Source organism: Pogonomyrmex barbatus, unplaced genomic scaffold (assembly GCF_055798465.1).
Source record: "Pogonomyrmex barbatus isolate J1 unplaced genomic scaffold, ASM5579846v1 scaffold2, whole genome shotgun sequence".
In the NCBI taxonomy this organism is placed as follows: domain Eukaryota; kingdom Metazoa; phylum Arthropoda; class Insecta; order Hymenoptera; family Formicidae; genus Pogonomyrmex; species Pogonomyrmex barbatus.
The window spans coordinates 10,152,975-10,170,628 of NW_028297116.1; the positions used below are offsets into that span (position 1 = coordinate 10,152,975).

General features: G+C 28.7%; 3 protein-coding genes and 1 pseudogene across 3 annotated transcripts; all 4 read right to left on the minus strand.

The window, feature by feature from the left end:
* Positions 1-189: 189 nt before the first annotated feature.
* LOC148936650 (4-vinylanisole receptor-like) lies at positions 190-4,173 on the minus strand. The gene is made up of 5 exons (XM_089077147.1): positions 3,491-4,173; positions 2,683-3,018; positions 2,008-2,209; positions 1,789-1,944; positions 190-1,557 (listed from the first exon to the last, which is right to left on the minus strand). Exons 1-5 carry the CDS (start codon positions 3,850-3,852, stop codon positions 1,507-1,509), a joined length of 1,107 nt encoding a protein of 368 aa, XP_088933273.1. The 5' UTR covers positions 3,853-4,173; the 3' UTR covers positions 190-1,506.
* A 4,140-nt stretch (positions 4,174-8,313) lies between these two features.
* On the minus strand, positions 8,314-10,101 carry LOC148936651 (uncharacterized; annotated as a pseudogene).
* Positions 10,102-11,504: 1,403 nt separating this feature from the next.
* On the minus strand, positions 11,505-13,524 carry LOC105429284 (uncharacterized). Its single transcript, XM_089077153.1, has 2 exons — positions 12,172-13,524; positions 11,505-11,934 (listed from the first exon to the last, which is right to left on the minus strand). The coding sequence occupies exons 1-2, from the start codon at positions 12,618-12,620 to the stop codon at positions 11,589-11,591; spliced, it is 795 nt and encodes a 264-aa protein (XP_088933279.1). The 5' UTR covers positions 12,621-13,524; the 3' UTR covers positions 11,505-11,588.
* An 85-nt stretch (positions 13,525-13,609) lies between these two features.
* On the minus strand, positions 13,610-17,107 carry LOC112552786 (odorant receptor Or1-like). The gene is made up of 4 exons (XM_089077152.1): positions 15,578-17,107; positions 14,894-15,226; positions 14,467-14,668; positions 13,610-14,113 (listed from the first exon to the last, which is right to left on the minus strand). The coding sequence occupies exons 1-4, from the start codon at positions 15,943-15,945 to the stop codon at positions 13,934-13,936; spliced, it is 1,083 nt and encodes a 360-aa protein (XP_088933278.1). The 5' UTR covers positions 15,946-17,107; the 3' UTR covers positions 13,610-13,933.
* Positions 17,108-17,654: the final 547 nt, after the last annotated feature.

A 17,654-nucleotide genomic window follows, 5' to 3' on the forward strand; every position in this document is an offset into this window, starting at 1 on the left:
TCTACATATAATTAAATTACATATATTTACATATAATTACATATAATCTATAGATATTATAAATTCTCCGTTAAACAAGGATGTTCACGAAAGTGATCGAAAACATCCAGTGATTATAACGATTGTATGTCAATTTTAAAACATGCATTTTTAATCCTTGTTTAAGAAAAAGTAAAAAAGATATATGTGCAAATATTTGATTATGTATATTTGAATATATATTACCAACTTTCTGTGATATTAGTTGTGATAAAAATTTTTAAAAGATTCACAACAATATATGTCTCTATCTTTAACTTGACAAAATTTTTATCACATGATAAAAAAAAAATCATATAATATTGTTTCAAGAGGATGAAACGATGAATATCTATATTCAATATTATTCTACAGTGACAATATTTCTTGCCAATGATATTCCCTCTCTTCTTTTGCATATTTAATAACTGTATCTTTGTAGTACAAAATTCGCAATAATACATCTCCAATAATACGTTTCCAAAACGTATGATAGCTGATTAAAATTACTTCTATCTGCAATTTTTATTAAAAATTTTATAAAAAATGCTATTTTTATTTCTATATCTAAATCTAGAGGAAATTCTAATGTAATTGAAAAGAGAGAATACATTCTTTACCAATAGTTTACTAAAAACGTATGAGTTATGAATAATCGCCTTACATGTTATTTATCGACATATAAGTTACATATTTTATTTATTATCTTTATCTAGAGACAAAGAGAGAATACCGAGCATATTGCTCAGTATTGATTCCTACATATGCAATATAATTCAGTAGGAAGCATATATGTATTAAAAATATACTTTATAAGATTACTGTCAAACAGATAGAAAAAACAAATCAAGAAACTTAGCAACACCTAAATTTTTATAATATTATTTTATGTGCCACGCAATACAATTATGTCTATCTGATGTATCTGTTATCCGTATATAAGATATTTTATCTTTTTTATTTTGATGCAATCTTGATATTGATTCTTACATGCAACATAAACAAGCAAAGAAGTATTATATTATCTGCATATTCCATAGTAAACTATAATTTTCATCTTTTTCTTTAATAACAATAACTATTTTTTACCGTTCCTCTAATAATTCTACATATAAAAGTATTAAAGTAAAGTTATAAAAACATTTTATTGAAAATATGTGCATATGTTTCTTATTTTATATCAATTTATTTAAAAATGTAAAAATATAAACCTGTATTTTATTAAAATATACAAAATTGAACAATTGCTAACATCGAATTTTAACTTTTTCTTTATATTTTTTTCTGATATATAATAATTTTAAAATATAAAAATCAATGCTAAGTATATATAACATTTATTTTAAATAAAATAAATATAAAATATTAAGATTTTTTTCGATAACAATCATCTTATTATATTTTTCTTTTACAATATACATAAAATAAATGGGAAAGTCATTTTATTATTTAAATAATATTGTACTATATATTTTCTTATTTCTAATATTACTGTACTCGTACCAATAAATTGTAAACAGAATATGATGTTTTAAGTAACTGAAATGATAAATAAACATTTAAAATTATTAAAAATGTGATAATGCTAATATATAAAAAATAATAATTATATTAGCAAATTCTAGACTGCTTATAAACATATAAGTAAATAATTTAATAAAGAAATTTTTATCATATAAATATAATGAAAATTATAAGTATTGTAATTTATTAAATAACTATTTGAATTAATTACTGCAACTACATTAAGATAAATTTTTTTATACTAACTGCTACAAAAGAGTCCAAATTTATGGTCAATATATATATAGTAGAAATTTCAATAGGTACCATTGCACGTTTCATAATTATTATAAAGCCTTTTTTAATAGTATTATTCACAATTGGCCATTCCATTTGAAAAATATTTTCCATTAGTTGAAGGCTCTGCAGAATAATATATAAAATATATTATTTATGATTTCTAATGATCTATTTTATTACATATACCTTTGATCTGACTTTGTTTCCAAACCAGCAATAAATAAATATTTGTGTCAGCATACAGCTTGTATACATAATTAATGTAACATGATTTGCGCTCAAAGTCGATTTGGTTAATTGATATAAATTGGAGCAAATCACCATCGTACTTGCTATAAATTGAAATCCGACTATTTTTGTAAATCTCATATTCACCATCTGTGCATACCTGCAATTAAGTTTTCAATTTTGTAACATTTGTATATCAAGATATTATAAAAGCAATTATATTATTATTACTAATAAATAAGATTTAACAAGAACAATTATATTGTCATAATTAATAAATACATTCTGTCATTATTTTTCGATTAATTTACAAATTATGAATAAAATTATACATGCTAAATTAACAAATTAACATATTAATAAAGCATAGAAATACTTATAATTGCAATAATAGTAGAAACTGATAATAATAATGTGTGATATAATATTTTTATATAAAATTTCTTTAAAGCATTTTAATTATTTTTATTTTATTGCTTTACATAAAATTCCAAATTTATTACAATAGTGAAAATAGGGATAAAAAAATAAAAAGAAGAAACAATGACTTTAATCATACAGTTTTGTTAAATAATACTTTTAACAGCAATACTAAATGTTAAATAAGTTTATAGCATTAATATAGTAACTAACTCAAAAATTCGATTGTGATGGCGTACGCAATAACCCAGAGTAAATTGATTATTCAGGACTTTCTTGAGACGATATTCCAGTATCTCGATCTGACAACATATGTGCATTAAGAGTCCACATAAGAGAGTATCACAACCGACATTTACACAAGCACAGTGCATTGTGCTTATCATTTGCTGAGCGTACGTTAAAGAATAAGTCATGTAAGATGAATAATTATATGGCACCCATTCTCTATATGTTAATTTCCTGTGTCTGAAGTCAGTAAACAATGACACCAAGGATATAAATAAACATGTTGTTCCAATCAAACTCGTATAACGTAACGTATTGTTCCTAAGAAGGAAATTTAAGAAATTGTTATATTTTAAACCTTAACATAAAATAACGTTCATTTTTTTGTAATAGTAAAATATTACTTTTTAATAATATTATTGATAATTATATGTAATTTAATTTTAAATTAATTTCTTATCAAATTATTTACAAATTTATTTTACACATTCTTAAATATCTTAAATAGTAAATAACAAAAATTAATTTCTTAAGTTCTAAATCATAATTTTAAATATATTTTTTAAAGATATAATTACAGAATTTCGAATGCGTTTCGAAATATGCTAATAGAATTGAAAATTTAAAATATATCATAATGTAATTATATAGATTTTCACTCTTCTTCATTACTCTTCAGTATTTCGGCATGCACTCTATATGTGCAGTATTAAAATAAAAAAATAAAAAAATATCTACAATAGACTAAAAATTGATAAAAGACAAAAGATTATTAAATAAAAAATATACTTACCTTATTATTTTATCATATTGTCGTCGAATTTTTATCTCACCTAAGTCTAAAGGTTTAAATGGCTCTTCGATAAGATAGTTAATTAACGCCGTAATATTCTTATAATTTAACCATATAATGAATATCTTACAGCTTGCAGCAGATGAAGTCATCATCATATTTAAATTATCAGTAAAATCATCAGGATTCTTAACGTTTAATACAATGTCCATAAATTGTGATAATGAGAACGTATATAACATACTAATTATATATAACCTGTAGATATTGTAAATTGTCCGTTTAAACGAAGATGTCCACGAAAGTGGTCGAAAGCATCCAGCGATTGTAACGATTGTACGTGTCAGTTTTAAAACATGCATTCTTAATTTTTGTTTGATTAAGAAGAAGTAAAAAATATATACACAAATATATTATAATATATATTTCCAACTCTCTATAGTATTAATTGATAGAAATCTTTAAACAGTATTCACAACGATATGTCTCTCACTTTAATTTGATAGAATTTCTATCACATGATAAAAAAGATCATATAACACAGTTTCAAGAGAGTGCACCGATGAATATCTTCTTGAATAGATATTCAATGCTATTTTACCGTGATAATATTTCTTGTCAATGGTATTTCCTCTCTTCCTATGCATATTTAATATTTATAACTTTAGAATACGTTTTTAAAATAATACCTATGCTACTAGATAACTACTAGAATTACTTCTAGCAACTTTTATTAAATAAAAAAAGAAAAATGCTACTTTCATTTCTGTATCTAGATACAAAGAAAATTCTAATATAGCCCAAAGGGAAGAATATATTCTGTACCAATAGTCCAATGATATATAAATAATCGTCTCTGTATGTCATTTTCTAATATGTAAGATATGTATCATTTATTACCTTTGGCTTGAGAAACGGCTCATTATTGACTCCTACATATTCAATATAATTGAGTAGGGAGCAGTCTTAAAAATACACTATATAAGATTATAGTCGAACAGAAAAAAAGGAGAACTGAGTGTCTAAATTTCAGTAATGCTTTATGCATTCTGTACAGTACAATATAATTGTGTACCTTTTTTTAAAAAATATGATTACTTCTATGTGTAATTTTTATTACAAAAAATGTATTATTTTTATTTCCATATTTAGAGAAAAATAAAGTTGTATTGTTATAATACAGTGAAAAAGAAAATTAACTTTTCAAAAATTTGTCAGTTGAATATGAAATGTTGTGAATAATCCGCGTTATATCTTAATGTGTTACTGGATATACAAAAATTATTTATTATTGTCCATATTTTAAATCATATCATTTAATATTAATTTTAATTCACATAATCTAATAGAGCAAGAGAGTAACTTTAACGGTACATAATTTGTTGAGGAGAAGGGTATGCTAGGAAAGAAACGATAACAATCCGTGTAATTTTTACGCTGAGTTTATTATATTGAAGAGTCCACACGTAGTGAAAAGCACAGCGAATGGGCTTGATGAGAAAAACAATGAACGAGGAATACAGTAAGATAGAGGTAGAGAGATAAATCGCGACATCTCGCGATTTATAACGTGGCGCGCTTCACGCGCAATGCATGAGCACGGGAAACTTGAGTTTCAATACTCTTTCCACTACGATATGTGTCGTAGAAATGTTTTTTATTCAATATGTTAGATATCAAAAACATTTTTAAATTTAAAAAAATCTGCTTTAGGTTCTCTATACACAATTTCTATCAGAATTAAAATAATTTAAAATAAATATATTTACAATTGACGCAGCGCGATTCACGCGCAATGCATGAGCACGGGAAACTTGAGCTTCAATACTCCCCCTCGTTGTGCTAGGAACTAAAGAATCAATCCTAACGGGTTCAAGCATTTGCGATGCTTTAAATTCTTTGTAAGTATGTCGGCAGCCATGTCTTCTGTCGGCACATACTTCAGCTTTATACCGTGGTTTCTTACAGCTTCTCGCACAAAGTGACCGGGTGTTTATGTGTTTCATGCGCGAATGGAACACTGGATTTATTATGAGTTTCTGCCCACGTTGTCGCAGAAAAATTGGATATCGGTCAAATCCTCGAAGCCGAGTTCCATCAGAAATCCGTATGTAGATCGCTTTCTTAGTCGCTTCGCATATTCCCATATACTCTGCCTCGGTCGAAGATAAAGCAACGGTCCGGTGCTTTCCCAGGATACAGCCCCATTAGAATGCGTAGCCGGTATACGACTTTCTATCGTCGGGGCAATTCGCCCAATCGGCGTCCACGTATTCGATCAACGAGCGACCTGTCCGCTTATATGCCAGAGTCAGACGTACCCCGTAAGTAACGTAGCACACGTTTAGCGCCAGACCAGTGGATCTCATGACAGTCATTGAAACGATTCAGCCAGCTGACTGCGTGCGCAATATCAGGCCTATCGTTGCCGTTGCTAAGTACATCAGCGAACCCACGAGTTCGCGGTAAGGAACTTTCTTTGCTTTTTCGGCGTTCTCGGTGCTTCATCTCTCTATTTCTGAGGATCCTAGACCTGATGCCAGGGGCGTGGACACAGGCTTGCAGTTTGTCATCCCGAAATGAGATATCACTTCCTCCACATAATCTCTCTGGTGGATCGAAAATCCCTCATTTCGCCGAACGAATTCCAAGTCAAGGCAACGCCGCACTTCGCCAAACTCCTTGATCGAGAAATTTCTTTTCAGCACGTTCTTGAATCTTGCTATCTCCGAACTGTTTTGAGACATGATTAAGATGTCATCCACGTAGATGATTATGATCGCCAAGTCTCCTCCTCGACCACGGAAATAAACACCGAAATCATTTCCGGACTGGGTAAACTCTTGAGCTCTCGATCTAGTCGAATGTACCATTGGTGACCGGCCTGACGTAGCCCGTCTGCCTTTTTCAGTAGACACATTTTATCTCCTGCACGGAGTATCTCATCTTTTGGGCTTTCACGTGAGTCGTCTTCTTCTTCTTCGCTCGTTAGGAATTCTAAAATTTCTTCTGTCATTTCCGAGACTTCCATATATATTGTTTCTTCCAGTACGCCATTAAAATACGCCGCCGTTACATCGATTTGCTCGATCATCATCCCACATTTTGATGCTAGTGCAATTGCAAGGCAGATGGAACTAGACGTGCGACGGGAGAGGAAGTCTCGTAATCCATACAGGGGCGTTGGGCAAAACTCTAGCGACGATTCTTGCCTTTCTCCAGATCACCATTGAGATGGTACTTATTTCGTAAAACAAATTTGTTGCCTATAACATTCTCGCCTCTCGGATGATCGATTATCTCCCAGATATCGTTATCTATGACATTTTTTAATTCCTTGCCATGGATCAGCACCATTCGTCCGGGTGTACTTGACACTGCTTGGGACAGAAATATTTTCGCCATAGACGCTTCTTCGGCCCCTCCAGCGAACTCAACGAGATTGTACTCTTTGCGTGGGCGACCTCTGCTACCTGTCCTTATTTTTCGTGACTTCCCGGAACTTCTTCTCGATTGCGTGCTTTCAGCGTCAATCGGCTGTTCGTTTATATTTTCTTCATTCGCACTGCTCTGATTCGCTTTCGATATAAGGAGAGTCAAGTCCCGATCGCTCGCCCTCGAATTTTAATTCTGGCGCAAATATCGTACTTGAGTCGTTTGACGATTGCGCCGCCTCGTTGCCATTGGAGTCGCTAGATCGAACTAACTTAATATCTCGTGCGACCTCTATCTTCCGATCTCTGGGAACCTTTGATTCGATAATATGCCCTTCTTCGTCAAATTTTCCCTTATTCGAAGATCTATCGAGAATAAAGACTTTATTCCCGAACTCATTTAGATGCAGGATGTCGGGTTTTTTCCCGTGTCATAATTCATAAGGAGTCCTTCCGTTTAACGATTTTGATGAGCATCTGTTTTTTATGTAGTTAGCCGCTGTTACAGCCTTCGCCCAAAATAATCGCGTTAGGTTCGACTGAATGAGGAGATATCTCGCGATCTCAATCAAGATTCTGTTGCGGCGCTCAGCAACCCCGTTCTGCTCCTGGTTATGTTGGACGGTGAAACTGAATTCCTTGTCTGAGGAAATCTTTGAACTTGTTGCTCAGGTACTCCGTATCATTGTCGGTCTGCAAGCATTTTATTTTTATGCCCTTTTGATTTGATCTTGACAAACTCTTTAAATATTTCGTTTTTGTGTCTGACGAAACGAACACCCACCATAAATGGTCATCTATGAAGGTGATAAAGGTAGTTAGCCTTTCCATGAAATTCTGTCTGTACGGGCCCACAGACATCCGAGTGCACCAATTGTAGTGTGGTTGTAGTCCGCTTTGACTCCTGCGGAAAAAAGTCCGCGTCATCTTTCCACATGGGCAAATGTCGCATTCCGGGTTCTTCGACACTTGTCTTAGGTTTAAATCCTTATAAGCGCCATTTTGTGTCGCGTTAGTTAAATCCTTAAAGTTAAGACCAAGGCGACGATGCCATTGAATCAGATTATTGTCGGATCTTTGTGTTTCGACGCTCGCTTTGCACTCCTCCTACTATCAACGTCGAGATAATAGAGACCATTTACTCGTTTGGCTGTCAATGATTGATTACTATTTTTGTCCAAAATTCTTGCCGCATATTTGTCGAACGTGATAGAATATCCGTTATCTTGCCCACTAAAAATAAATTCATGCATAAGTCCGGCACTAATAGGACGTCTCGTAGATCAATATTTTTTATTCTCATGCCCTCATGAATCCGAAGGGAAATGTTGCCCCTGGCTATTGTTGCCATTACTGAATTATTGGCTAGATATAATTTTTCAGTGTCTTTCATAATGTCCTGTTGAGGAGAAGAGTGCCAGGAAAGAAACGAAAGCACATTTGTAATGTGCTCGAATTTGTATCAATTAACTTGTTATAAATTGACTCGATTATTCTTGTGAATTTTGCGTTCATCGCCTATGCGTATCTGCAGAAAGAATTTTTATATTAAACAGTAGAAATTAAAATTCCATCTGAATGTAATACTTGAATTACCTATTTCTATATTAAACATATCGATTTATATACATTTATATTTTAATCTAAAATTAAGTCTAATAGCATTTTTCGCAAAACTAACTTGATTATGTGATGATATTGACGTACAGTCACGCACAGTAATCTGACCATTTACGATTTACATACCTTTTAAACGATATTGTAAAATCGTAATCTTACAACACAAATGTAGTAACAAACTAATAATGAGACTGCCACAAGCATTAACAAGAGATGCAGATAATACACCTACATATTGACGAATATATGTGAGACAAAATATCACGTATATCACGATAATATCAAAATATCATGAATAATCATATGGTACCCATTCTTTAAATGTTAATTCCTTGTTTCTGAAATTTGTCAATGATACCATGACATGGCCTACGCAAGTGATCATGATCAAAATAGCGTAATACATTGCTTTGTTCTTAGAAAAAAAGAATAATTTTATCTTTAATTCGAAAGCCAGAAGTTTATTTTATTTTATAATAAAAGAATGTATCTTTTAACATAGAAAACTAATTAATACACATAAATAATACATAAAGTATTAATAATTTAAAAATAGATAAAAAGTTTTTATTAATTATATTAACAGCTTAATTTATGCAAAAATTCCATGAAATAAGGTATATATTATTTTCTAAATATTTAAAAATTAAATATTATAATTATTGTATCTGCAAGATTTTATTTTCATATTTATTTTTATATTTATTTTAAATTTATTTTATATTTATTTTATTCATATTTATATTTAATATTTCATACAAGTGTTAAAAACCAGGCTATAATTTAATAAATCAAAATATGATTTAATAAATTAAGAGATAATCTTGAACTTACTGTATTATTTTATCAAAATTTCGTCAAATTTTGATTTCGGCAAATATTACTGTTTTGAACGTTCCCTCAGTCAGATTTAAATTAATTCTACAAAATCTTCGTAATTCATTCACAGATTAAATATTTTATAGCATGTAGCAAACATAGTATATACAATATTAGTTAAAATCATCAGGATTATTGACACATTCAGCACAATATCCATAAATTGCGCGAATGTGAAGTTGTACATTATACTAATTATTAATAATGTATAGGCATAATATAATGCATGTTTGATCAGCGATGTCGACGAGAATGGTCGTCATTCGGCGATTGTAAGAATCGCAAATTTCAGCACTCATGATTTTTAAACGAAATGTCCTTTTCCGAATTCTTTAATAACATACGTTTCTTTTTCCATACAAGAAATTTTACAATCTAATTAATCTAGTATATATATATATATATATATATATATATATATATATATATATACATATCACTGTAATCAATTATATAATCTTCGTTAACGTATTGAGATACTCTGAGATTCCTTTGATATTGCGTGATAACATTGCTGTCATGCATTAATTACGAATAAATCGAAGAAAAAGACTTTACAATGGCTATAGCTTATGCAATGCAATATTTTTTATTACATTTTTCTTTTAAAGTAACATTATTGTTGTGAAAGCAAACCTGAACTATTTTCCAAGAATTGATCTGATCCACGAAGTCCATTCTGATACTTGTAGATTATATGTTGTAGACAAAATTTATAAAATCTTTTTATAAAATCTTGATACATTGTCGTACTCACTTATTACAAAATATTATATTTATAATATGTTTCTCTAATTTGTTCTTCTGGCACGTTTTAATTTTGCAATAAGATATAAATATTTGAAAAAATATAACACTTTAAAAATTTTTTAACATTTTTAAAAGATAAATAAATAAATTTATACATTTATAACAGATTATTAATTTTTGTAAAATATATTATTCATCAATTATATTATTTATCAATATATTATTCATCAATCAATTTTAATTTGTCATTTATTTACACATCAAATATTATTTATAAAATTATTATATGCCATATATGTAATTTTCTTTATATTGCTTTTATATCCGTTGTAATAAAGTATATGCTGAATATGACATTCTAAGTACCTACAATATGTAAACGTATTTAGAATACGTATTTAGAAATTCTTAATAATATTTTTAGTAAAATAATGCAATAGAATGAAACTTTTTTATTTAATTAAATTATTAAATTTAAATATATATATGCAATAAGATTAATATAACATTAAATAAAAAAAATATATGTGCAATATTTTATTAAACAAATTAATTACAAAAATAATATATTTTTCTATATTAACCCCTACGAAAGATTCAAGATTCATGGAAAAGAGATGTGCACTAGTAAATTCGATAGGTATCATTGTTCGATTCATAATCATTAGAAATGCCTTTTTGAAGCTGTTATTTAATTCTGGCCATTCCATTTCAAAAATACGATCTATCAATTGAAGACTCTGTAAGAAAATAGTTAAAATAATATTTATACATTGCATAATGGATTAAATTTGATTCAACTCTTTCGTAAAATATTAATTTTACGCATACCTTTAATTTGACTTCATTTCCAAACCAACAGTAAATAAAAATTTCTATCAACATGCAGATTGTGTATAATACTAAAGGAAGATATTCTGCACTCAAAGTTATCTGAGCTAATTGGTACAAATTGGAACACACTACTAGCATACTTGTTATGAATTGGATAGCGATTATCTTTGCAAATCTTTCATTTATTATGGAAGCGAAGCTGCAATCCAATAAACAAGTTTTGATTTGAAAAAAACCATGTATGTAACTTTGTATGTAATCATCTCAAATAAAATATTTAATTCTGTTAATCTTAAATGTTTTTAATATTAGTATATCAAGAAATTACTTATTTCCACTATTTTATTTCTGACATACAGCACACAAAAATAAAGAATCTTAATTCAAAGAAAAATAATTTTAAGTATTAATTATATATCAATTACATAATTTCAATAAATAATTTATACTAAAAAATTGAATTTTTATAATTCATTAAAAACATAATATAGGAAAATTTTAAAGATTGAGAATTGTAAATATCTTATAAATACAAATTTTAGAATAAGTTTTTTGTTTTTAATTTATAAAAATAAAATTTCTTACGAAACTGACTCAAATATAAGCTCATGATGACGTACGCAATCGCGCAAGTTTTTCCAAGTATATGATTTGTTCAGCCGATATTCTAATATTTCAATTTGACAACAAATATGTAACAAAAGTCCACAGATGAAACAATCGCAGGCAAGATTAATCAAGGCACATGTGGCCATGCTTATTAATTGGTGAGCGTATGTGAGAGAAAATAACACCGGAGGTGAGTAATTGAACGGCAACCAGGCTTTGTACGTTAGAGTTCCTGTCCTGAAGTTCGTAAACAAAGAAGTCAGAGCGATACACATACACGTTGTCTCGACCAAGACGAAACAGGCTAATGTATTATTCCTACAAAATGATTTTAAAATTAATTACAAAATGTATTACTTTCCTATATTTCCTATATTTTTTTAATTTTTTTTAAGTATCAATACTTATTTGAAAGATTCAAGTCACTTGTCTCTACGAACAATTTCGAATACTATAATATTATTGATTTACTACTTATATTATTTTTACGAATAAAATTCAGACAAAATACAAATAAATATTTATAAAAAAGATATAATTAAACATAATATTTACCGTATCATTTTGTCGAAATTTTGACGAATCTTTATTTCGCTAGCTATCTTCGGTTTAAATGGTTTCTTGGTAAGAATATTAATAATGTCCGCTACATTTTTACGATTCATCCACATACTGGATATCTTAAAGATCGCGATGCACACGGTCATCATCATATACAAAACGCTAGTAAATTCTTCAGGATTGGCGGCATTTAAAACAATAGCCATAAGTTGAGAAATCGCGAACGCATATAACATAAGAATCAGAAATGTCGTATAAACGTTGTAAAGTTTATATTTGAACGAGGATACCCATGACGTCGGTCGCCAGCATCCGGCAAACATCATTAACGTGAGTGTATATTTTAACAGATTCATCTTATCTTCCGTTCTAACGTTTTGCCGAATATAATTTTTCCGAACATTAGAATTACCAAAAATTAACATTTGTTCATTATTATCCATTTTGGATATCAAAGGAAAAATTTTTTATTCAGTTGCAAGAAGCAAGACTTTCTATTTACATTAGTAATATAAATTTTAAAAAACTGAAATAATATAATAAACTTTTTATGACTTGACAAAGAAAATAAATGATGATGAAAAAAATAAAAATCGTAAAAGTTAAATCTTTTTAAATAAATTTTGTTTAGAAATTTTGTGAAGACTGGTACAACGAATTTTGATCGGGTGAAGTATGAGGAAAAGGTATCATGACACGTTTCATCACTTCATCAGACTGTCTATAGATGATTTTTTTCTACTTATGGTTTCTTATTCCATTTTCTACTTATGTCATTATCATAATACAGAAATTTAGCTAACGGAATATTTATATTTTAAGTTGAATCACCAGCAGAAATTTTCTTTTCGAATGTAAACGACGATATGCGACGATGATATGATTTTTTTATGCAAAAAACTGAGATATTTAAATACATGATGGATATACGGGAATTTCATTATTCCGCTGTCCCCTTACCATCGACGATTTGCCTTCATGCAATTTTGATGAAGGTTATTATTCATCTAAAAGATACTTTATTTTTTCTGTTGTTACTAGTACGTGTTCAACATAGTCTCGTGTTATTTCAAATCGTAATTTATTCTATTCCTCGTATTTCCATATTTGTGTCTTCTAAATAAAGATAAGTACAAATAAATACATATATCTATGTGCAAAGCACTCTGTTAAATATAATTAATTTTTAAACAAATCTATCTGTCAGCTGCCAATTTTCTTTAAAAATATTATTTATTTCTTTCTTCTTCTTTAACTATATCTGTAGAATTGTCTTCTGTTTTACATAAGTATCATTTTAAGTTGATAACTGATTTTTCTTTAAAAAACTTTTAATTTTTATTATATAAATTGTCCATTTCATAAATATTATTAAAATTTAATTATATTAAGCATATATTTAATCACATATGTTTTTGATTTATAACAAATCTTTAATGAAAAATTTGAATGAAGGCATATAATACAAACTAAAAATACAGACTAATAACTTTTTTTATTTATATCTATAATATATGCAATTGCAAAAACTATGATTATAATAATCGATATTTTTACGTCTATTGTATAATATTCTTTAGCACAAGCATAGCCATACAACTATACATTCTTCCCCTTTTACTATCATTACTATTCTCCTCTTACATGTGTGTAAGTATATTGTATACTGAATATGATGTCTTAAGCAACTACAGAAACATATCAATTTTTAATTTAATTATGTTCATTAGAATTATGAAAATATAATATAATAGATTTAAATATAATAAATTTTTTTAACCTTTACGAAAGTATCCAGATTTACTGTAATAATATGAGCACTAGTAAATTCAATGGGTGTTAAACAGCGATTCATAATTATTATAAGATTATTTTTTATTTTCTTGTCTGCTGTTACCCAATCCATCCCGAAAATGTTATCAGCAAATTGAATGCTCTGTAACAGTGTCAGATAAAGATAAATCAAGATAATTATAAATATAACATTCCCTATTATAGTTTTAAATATTATGTTTAAATAAATTAAATATATAAAATATATTATATATTAATAAATATGTGTGTAGGGGTGTGTGTGTGTGTGTGTGTGTGTGTGTGTGTGTGTGTGTGTGTGTGTGTGTATGTGTGTGTCATATAATATTAAATTTAAATAAAACAATTAAATTTATCTAATTTTATTATATTAATACATTTTAGAATTTTATTGTTATATTTTTTAATTATATTAACAAAATATATTTAATGTATAATGTATAATTATATATATATAATTGTGCACATTTTTAATACCTTTAATTTTATTTCGTTTCCATACCAACAATAAATAAAAATTTGCAAGCACATACATAACGTATATAATATTAGCGGAATATATTCCGCGCTTAATGTTTTTTTTGCAAGTTGATAAAGATTAAAACACATTACTAACATGCTTGCTGTAAACTGAATAATGATTATAAACTTGAACTTCTCATTTATCATATATGCAAATCTAAATAAGAAAAATATTGTTAAGCTTAATTTTGAAATTATTATTATTGCTCATGATTAAATATAAGCATAATTATAGTTAATCTTTTTTGAATTGATAAAATTTGTAAAAAAATAAGAGAAAAAGTTGAAAGATATTAAAATAAGATATTAAAATAATTCAAATTAAATACATATTTTAAGACTAAAACATAATTAAAATATATAAAGTTATACAAAGTCTAACTTATAAATACGATCATGCTGGCGTGCACATTCACCCAAATCGCTTCGATTGCGCAGAGATTTCTTTAAACGGCATTCTAACATCTCTATCTGACAATAAATATGCAGCAGCAAACCACAAATCGTTACGTCGCAGGCAACATTTACGATGGATGCAGCCGTCAAGCTTATTATTTGGCGGAAGTATATCAAATAATATATCACACCGGAACATTCGTAAGGTAACCATTCCCTATACGCTAAATCTCCTTTCCGGAAGTCGGTAAATAAGGATGTCAAATTCATACACGCGCACGTTGTCTCGATCATAATCGTGTAGCACATGGAATAGGTCCTGCAAAATAACTATGGAGGCTGGACTAATTCGCGATGACTTTATTTTTGTATTTCCCTCCTTTAATTAAAAAAAAAAGAAGAAATATATATTTCCTATTTCTTTCTTAAGTAACAAAAAGATCTTTATTTATCTGTATATTTTTTGTATCATTATTAGTAGTATATTTTGTATTCATTATGTTATTAATTAAATAGAAAATGCTACAACATAAAATAATTATATATAAATATATATTATATACAACTATATATTAAAGATTATATAAAACTACTACTAATATGGAGATAATCATGAAACTAAAATTAAAATGATCCTTTTATCTGACACTAAGATGTTCCAACTCCTTACTGTATTATGTTGTTATATTTTTGTCGAATCTCAATTTCATCTGGTTCCAACGGTTTAAACGGTTTTTCAACCAACGTGTCGGTGAATATCTCAATATTTTTGCGATTTAGTAATAGACTGAACATTTTACAACAAGCTATGACCATAGCCAGCATTACATAAAAAGTTTCCGTGAAATCGTCCGGATTATCGACAATCAGAATAATATCCATAAATTGCGGCAACATGAAGGTAAGTAACAATAAACATACGAAAACTGTATATGCATTGTACACTGTCCGTTTACATAACGAAGACCAGGAGATTGGTGGCCAGCATCCTGCCACTGTGAGGACTTTGAATGGAAATTGCATAACTTGCATACACATTTCACGAAATATCTCTTACTCGAGCTCTAATATGAAACAAAACACTAGCATTATTATATATTATTATACATTTTACATTATATATTTTTTATGATTTATACAATAATATAATTATAACATAATTATAACATAATTATAATTGCGAGAGAGCGTTGTGTTCTTCATAACAATTATAACGTTCCTGATCATCATAATACAAACGTCATGTGAATAAAGATAGAGTTGTGAATTAACGCGAGACTAAGTCAGAAGTTTCGAGTTTGAATCTTGATCTCGGCCGACAATATTTATAAACGACAAGGAGATCCTCTAGGGAGATCTGGCAAACCGCCTAGAGTAATTCTCCCTCCTCCCTTCCTTAATATTGGCCGTTCGGAACCGACGTAAAACTGTAGGTCTCATATATGCATGTTAACACTTGCGGATATATGTAGAAATAGCCGAAGGCATCGGACAACGTCAAAAGACATTTTAAACCGGCTTCTATAGATAGATAGAAGTAGAATATCCCACTTTATCCATGATCGTACTAATTCTACTGTTTCTTTATCTGTGATGAATTGAACTATTAAGTGTGTTGTATCTTTTTTTTAATTCAATCATGTTGAAACTAATAAAATAAAAATATATGTTACATAAGTAAAGCCGGCGGCACACGGTGCTTTTTTGACTGCTAGATTTCTTACTGGATTTGCATGTTTGCTATCGTGATGGCAGCGCTGACTGTCTTGCTAGTTTAGCTTCACACGATGCGAAATTTCGTGGCTTGAATTTCTGGCTGAGTAGCTAGAATTTTATAAAAGGCATTTGACATATTTATTTATTTATTTTTCTTTCGTCATATTTATTTTTACTTTGACAAGTTGTAGCAAACAGAAGATGATAGAATATTTAATATTCAAAGGGAATATTTTGATCATGTGATCTAAAGCTGCGTCTTGATTGATTTTCAAAGTGAGCCAGCATAAGATCACACAAGAAAAATAGCACCAAATCTATCACAAAAATCCAGCAGACCAGCGTAACCAATAGCATAATAGCTATACAATTTCCAGCATAATAGCCAGTAAAATAGCCAGCACAGGAGCATGCAACCAATCCAGCAGCCAAAAAAGCATCATGTGCCACCGGTTTAACTCTGCCGAGAAAAGATCTCTGTATTGAAACCGACGTAAAACTGTAAGTCTTATGTATCCGTATTAACAACACGCGCACCACGGATATATGAGATAGACGGCGACGCAAGACGCCAAAAAACCGGATATATATAATTATAATATAATTATAATTGTAAAAAAAATATGTAATAAAATATAATAATTGTAATAAAATTATAATTATAATATAATTATAAAAATATGTTGATAACATACAATATATACAAAGTTAAAGCTTTTTAGATCTAATTAAATCTATTTGCACTTAAAAAAGGATAAAGCAATTATGTAATTACATAATTTTAAACGTACATAGAAAAATCACATTTTACTGTGCAGTTTTGATTTTACTTTTATTTCTATTTTAATATCAATAAATGTACATGTATAATAATAGCAAATATAAAACATTTGCAGTTTATGCCATATGCAACAATAGATTGATAATTTATCTAGCATAAATTTCAAATTTCTTATGTAATCATATAAAACAATTCAGTAGATATTGACTGTAGAGATAACAAAATATCATATTGTAAAGGATTGCATTGT

What these genes read in the sequence shown, in the direction of transcription:
- LOC148936650 (XM_089077147.1), bottom strand. Translation starts at nt 3,852, where the DNA reads ATGCATGTTTTAAAACTGACACGTACAATCGTTACAATCGCTGGATGC. An exon ending in CATCACAATCGAATTTTTGA is followed by an intron (nt 2,210 to 2,682) that starts GTTAGTTACTAT and finishes ACTTAATTGCAG; the next exon opens with GTATGCACAGATGGTGAATA. An exon ending in ATTTGGACTCTTTTGTAGCA is followed by an intron (nt 1,558 to 1,788) that starts GTTAGTATAAAA and finishes TTATCATTTCAG; the next exon opens with TTACTTAAAACATCATATTC.
- LOC105429284 (XM_089077153.1), bottom strand. Translation starts at nt 12,620, where the DNA reads ATGGATAATAATGAACAAATGTTAATTTTTGGTAATTCTAATGTTCGG. An exon ending in AATTTCGACAAAATGATACG is followed by an intron (nt 11,935 to 12,171) that starts GTAAATATTATG and finishes ATCATTTTGTAG; the next exon opens with GAATAATACATTAGCCTGTT.
- LOC112552786 (XM_089077152.1), bottom strand. Translation starts at nt 15,945, where the DNA reads ATGTGTATGCAAGTTATGCAATTTCCATTCAAAGTCCTCACAGTGGCA. An exon ending in AAATATAACAACATAATACA is followed by an intron (nt 15,227 to 15,577) that starts GTAAGGAGTTGG and finishes GTTATTTTGCAG; the next exon opens with GACCTATTCCATGTGCTACA. An exon ending in CAGCATGATCGTATTTATAA is followed by an intron (nt 14,669 to 14,893) that starts GTTAGACTTTGT and finishes TTTCTTATTTAG; the next exon opens with ATTTGCATATATGATAAATG.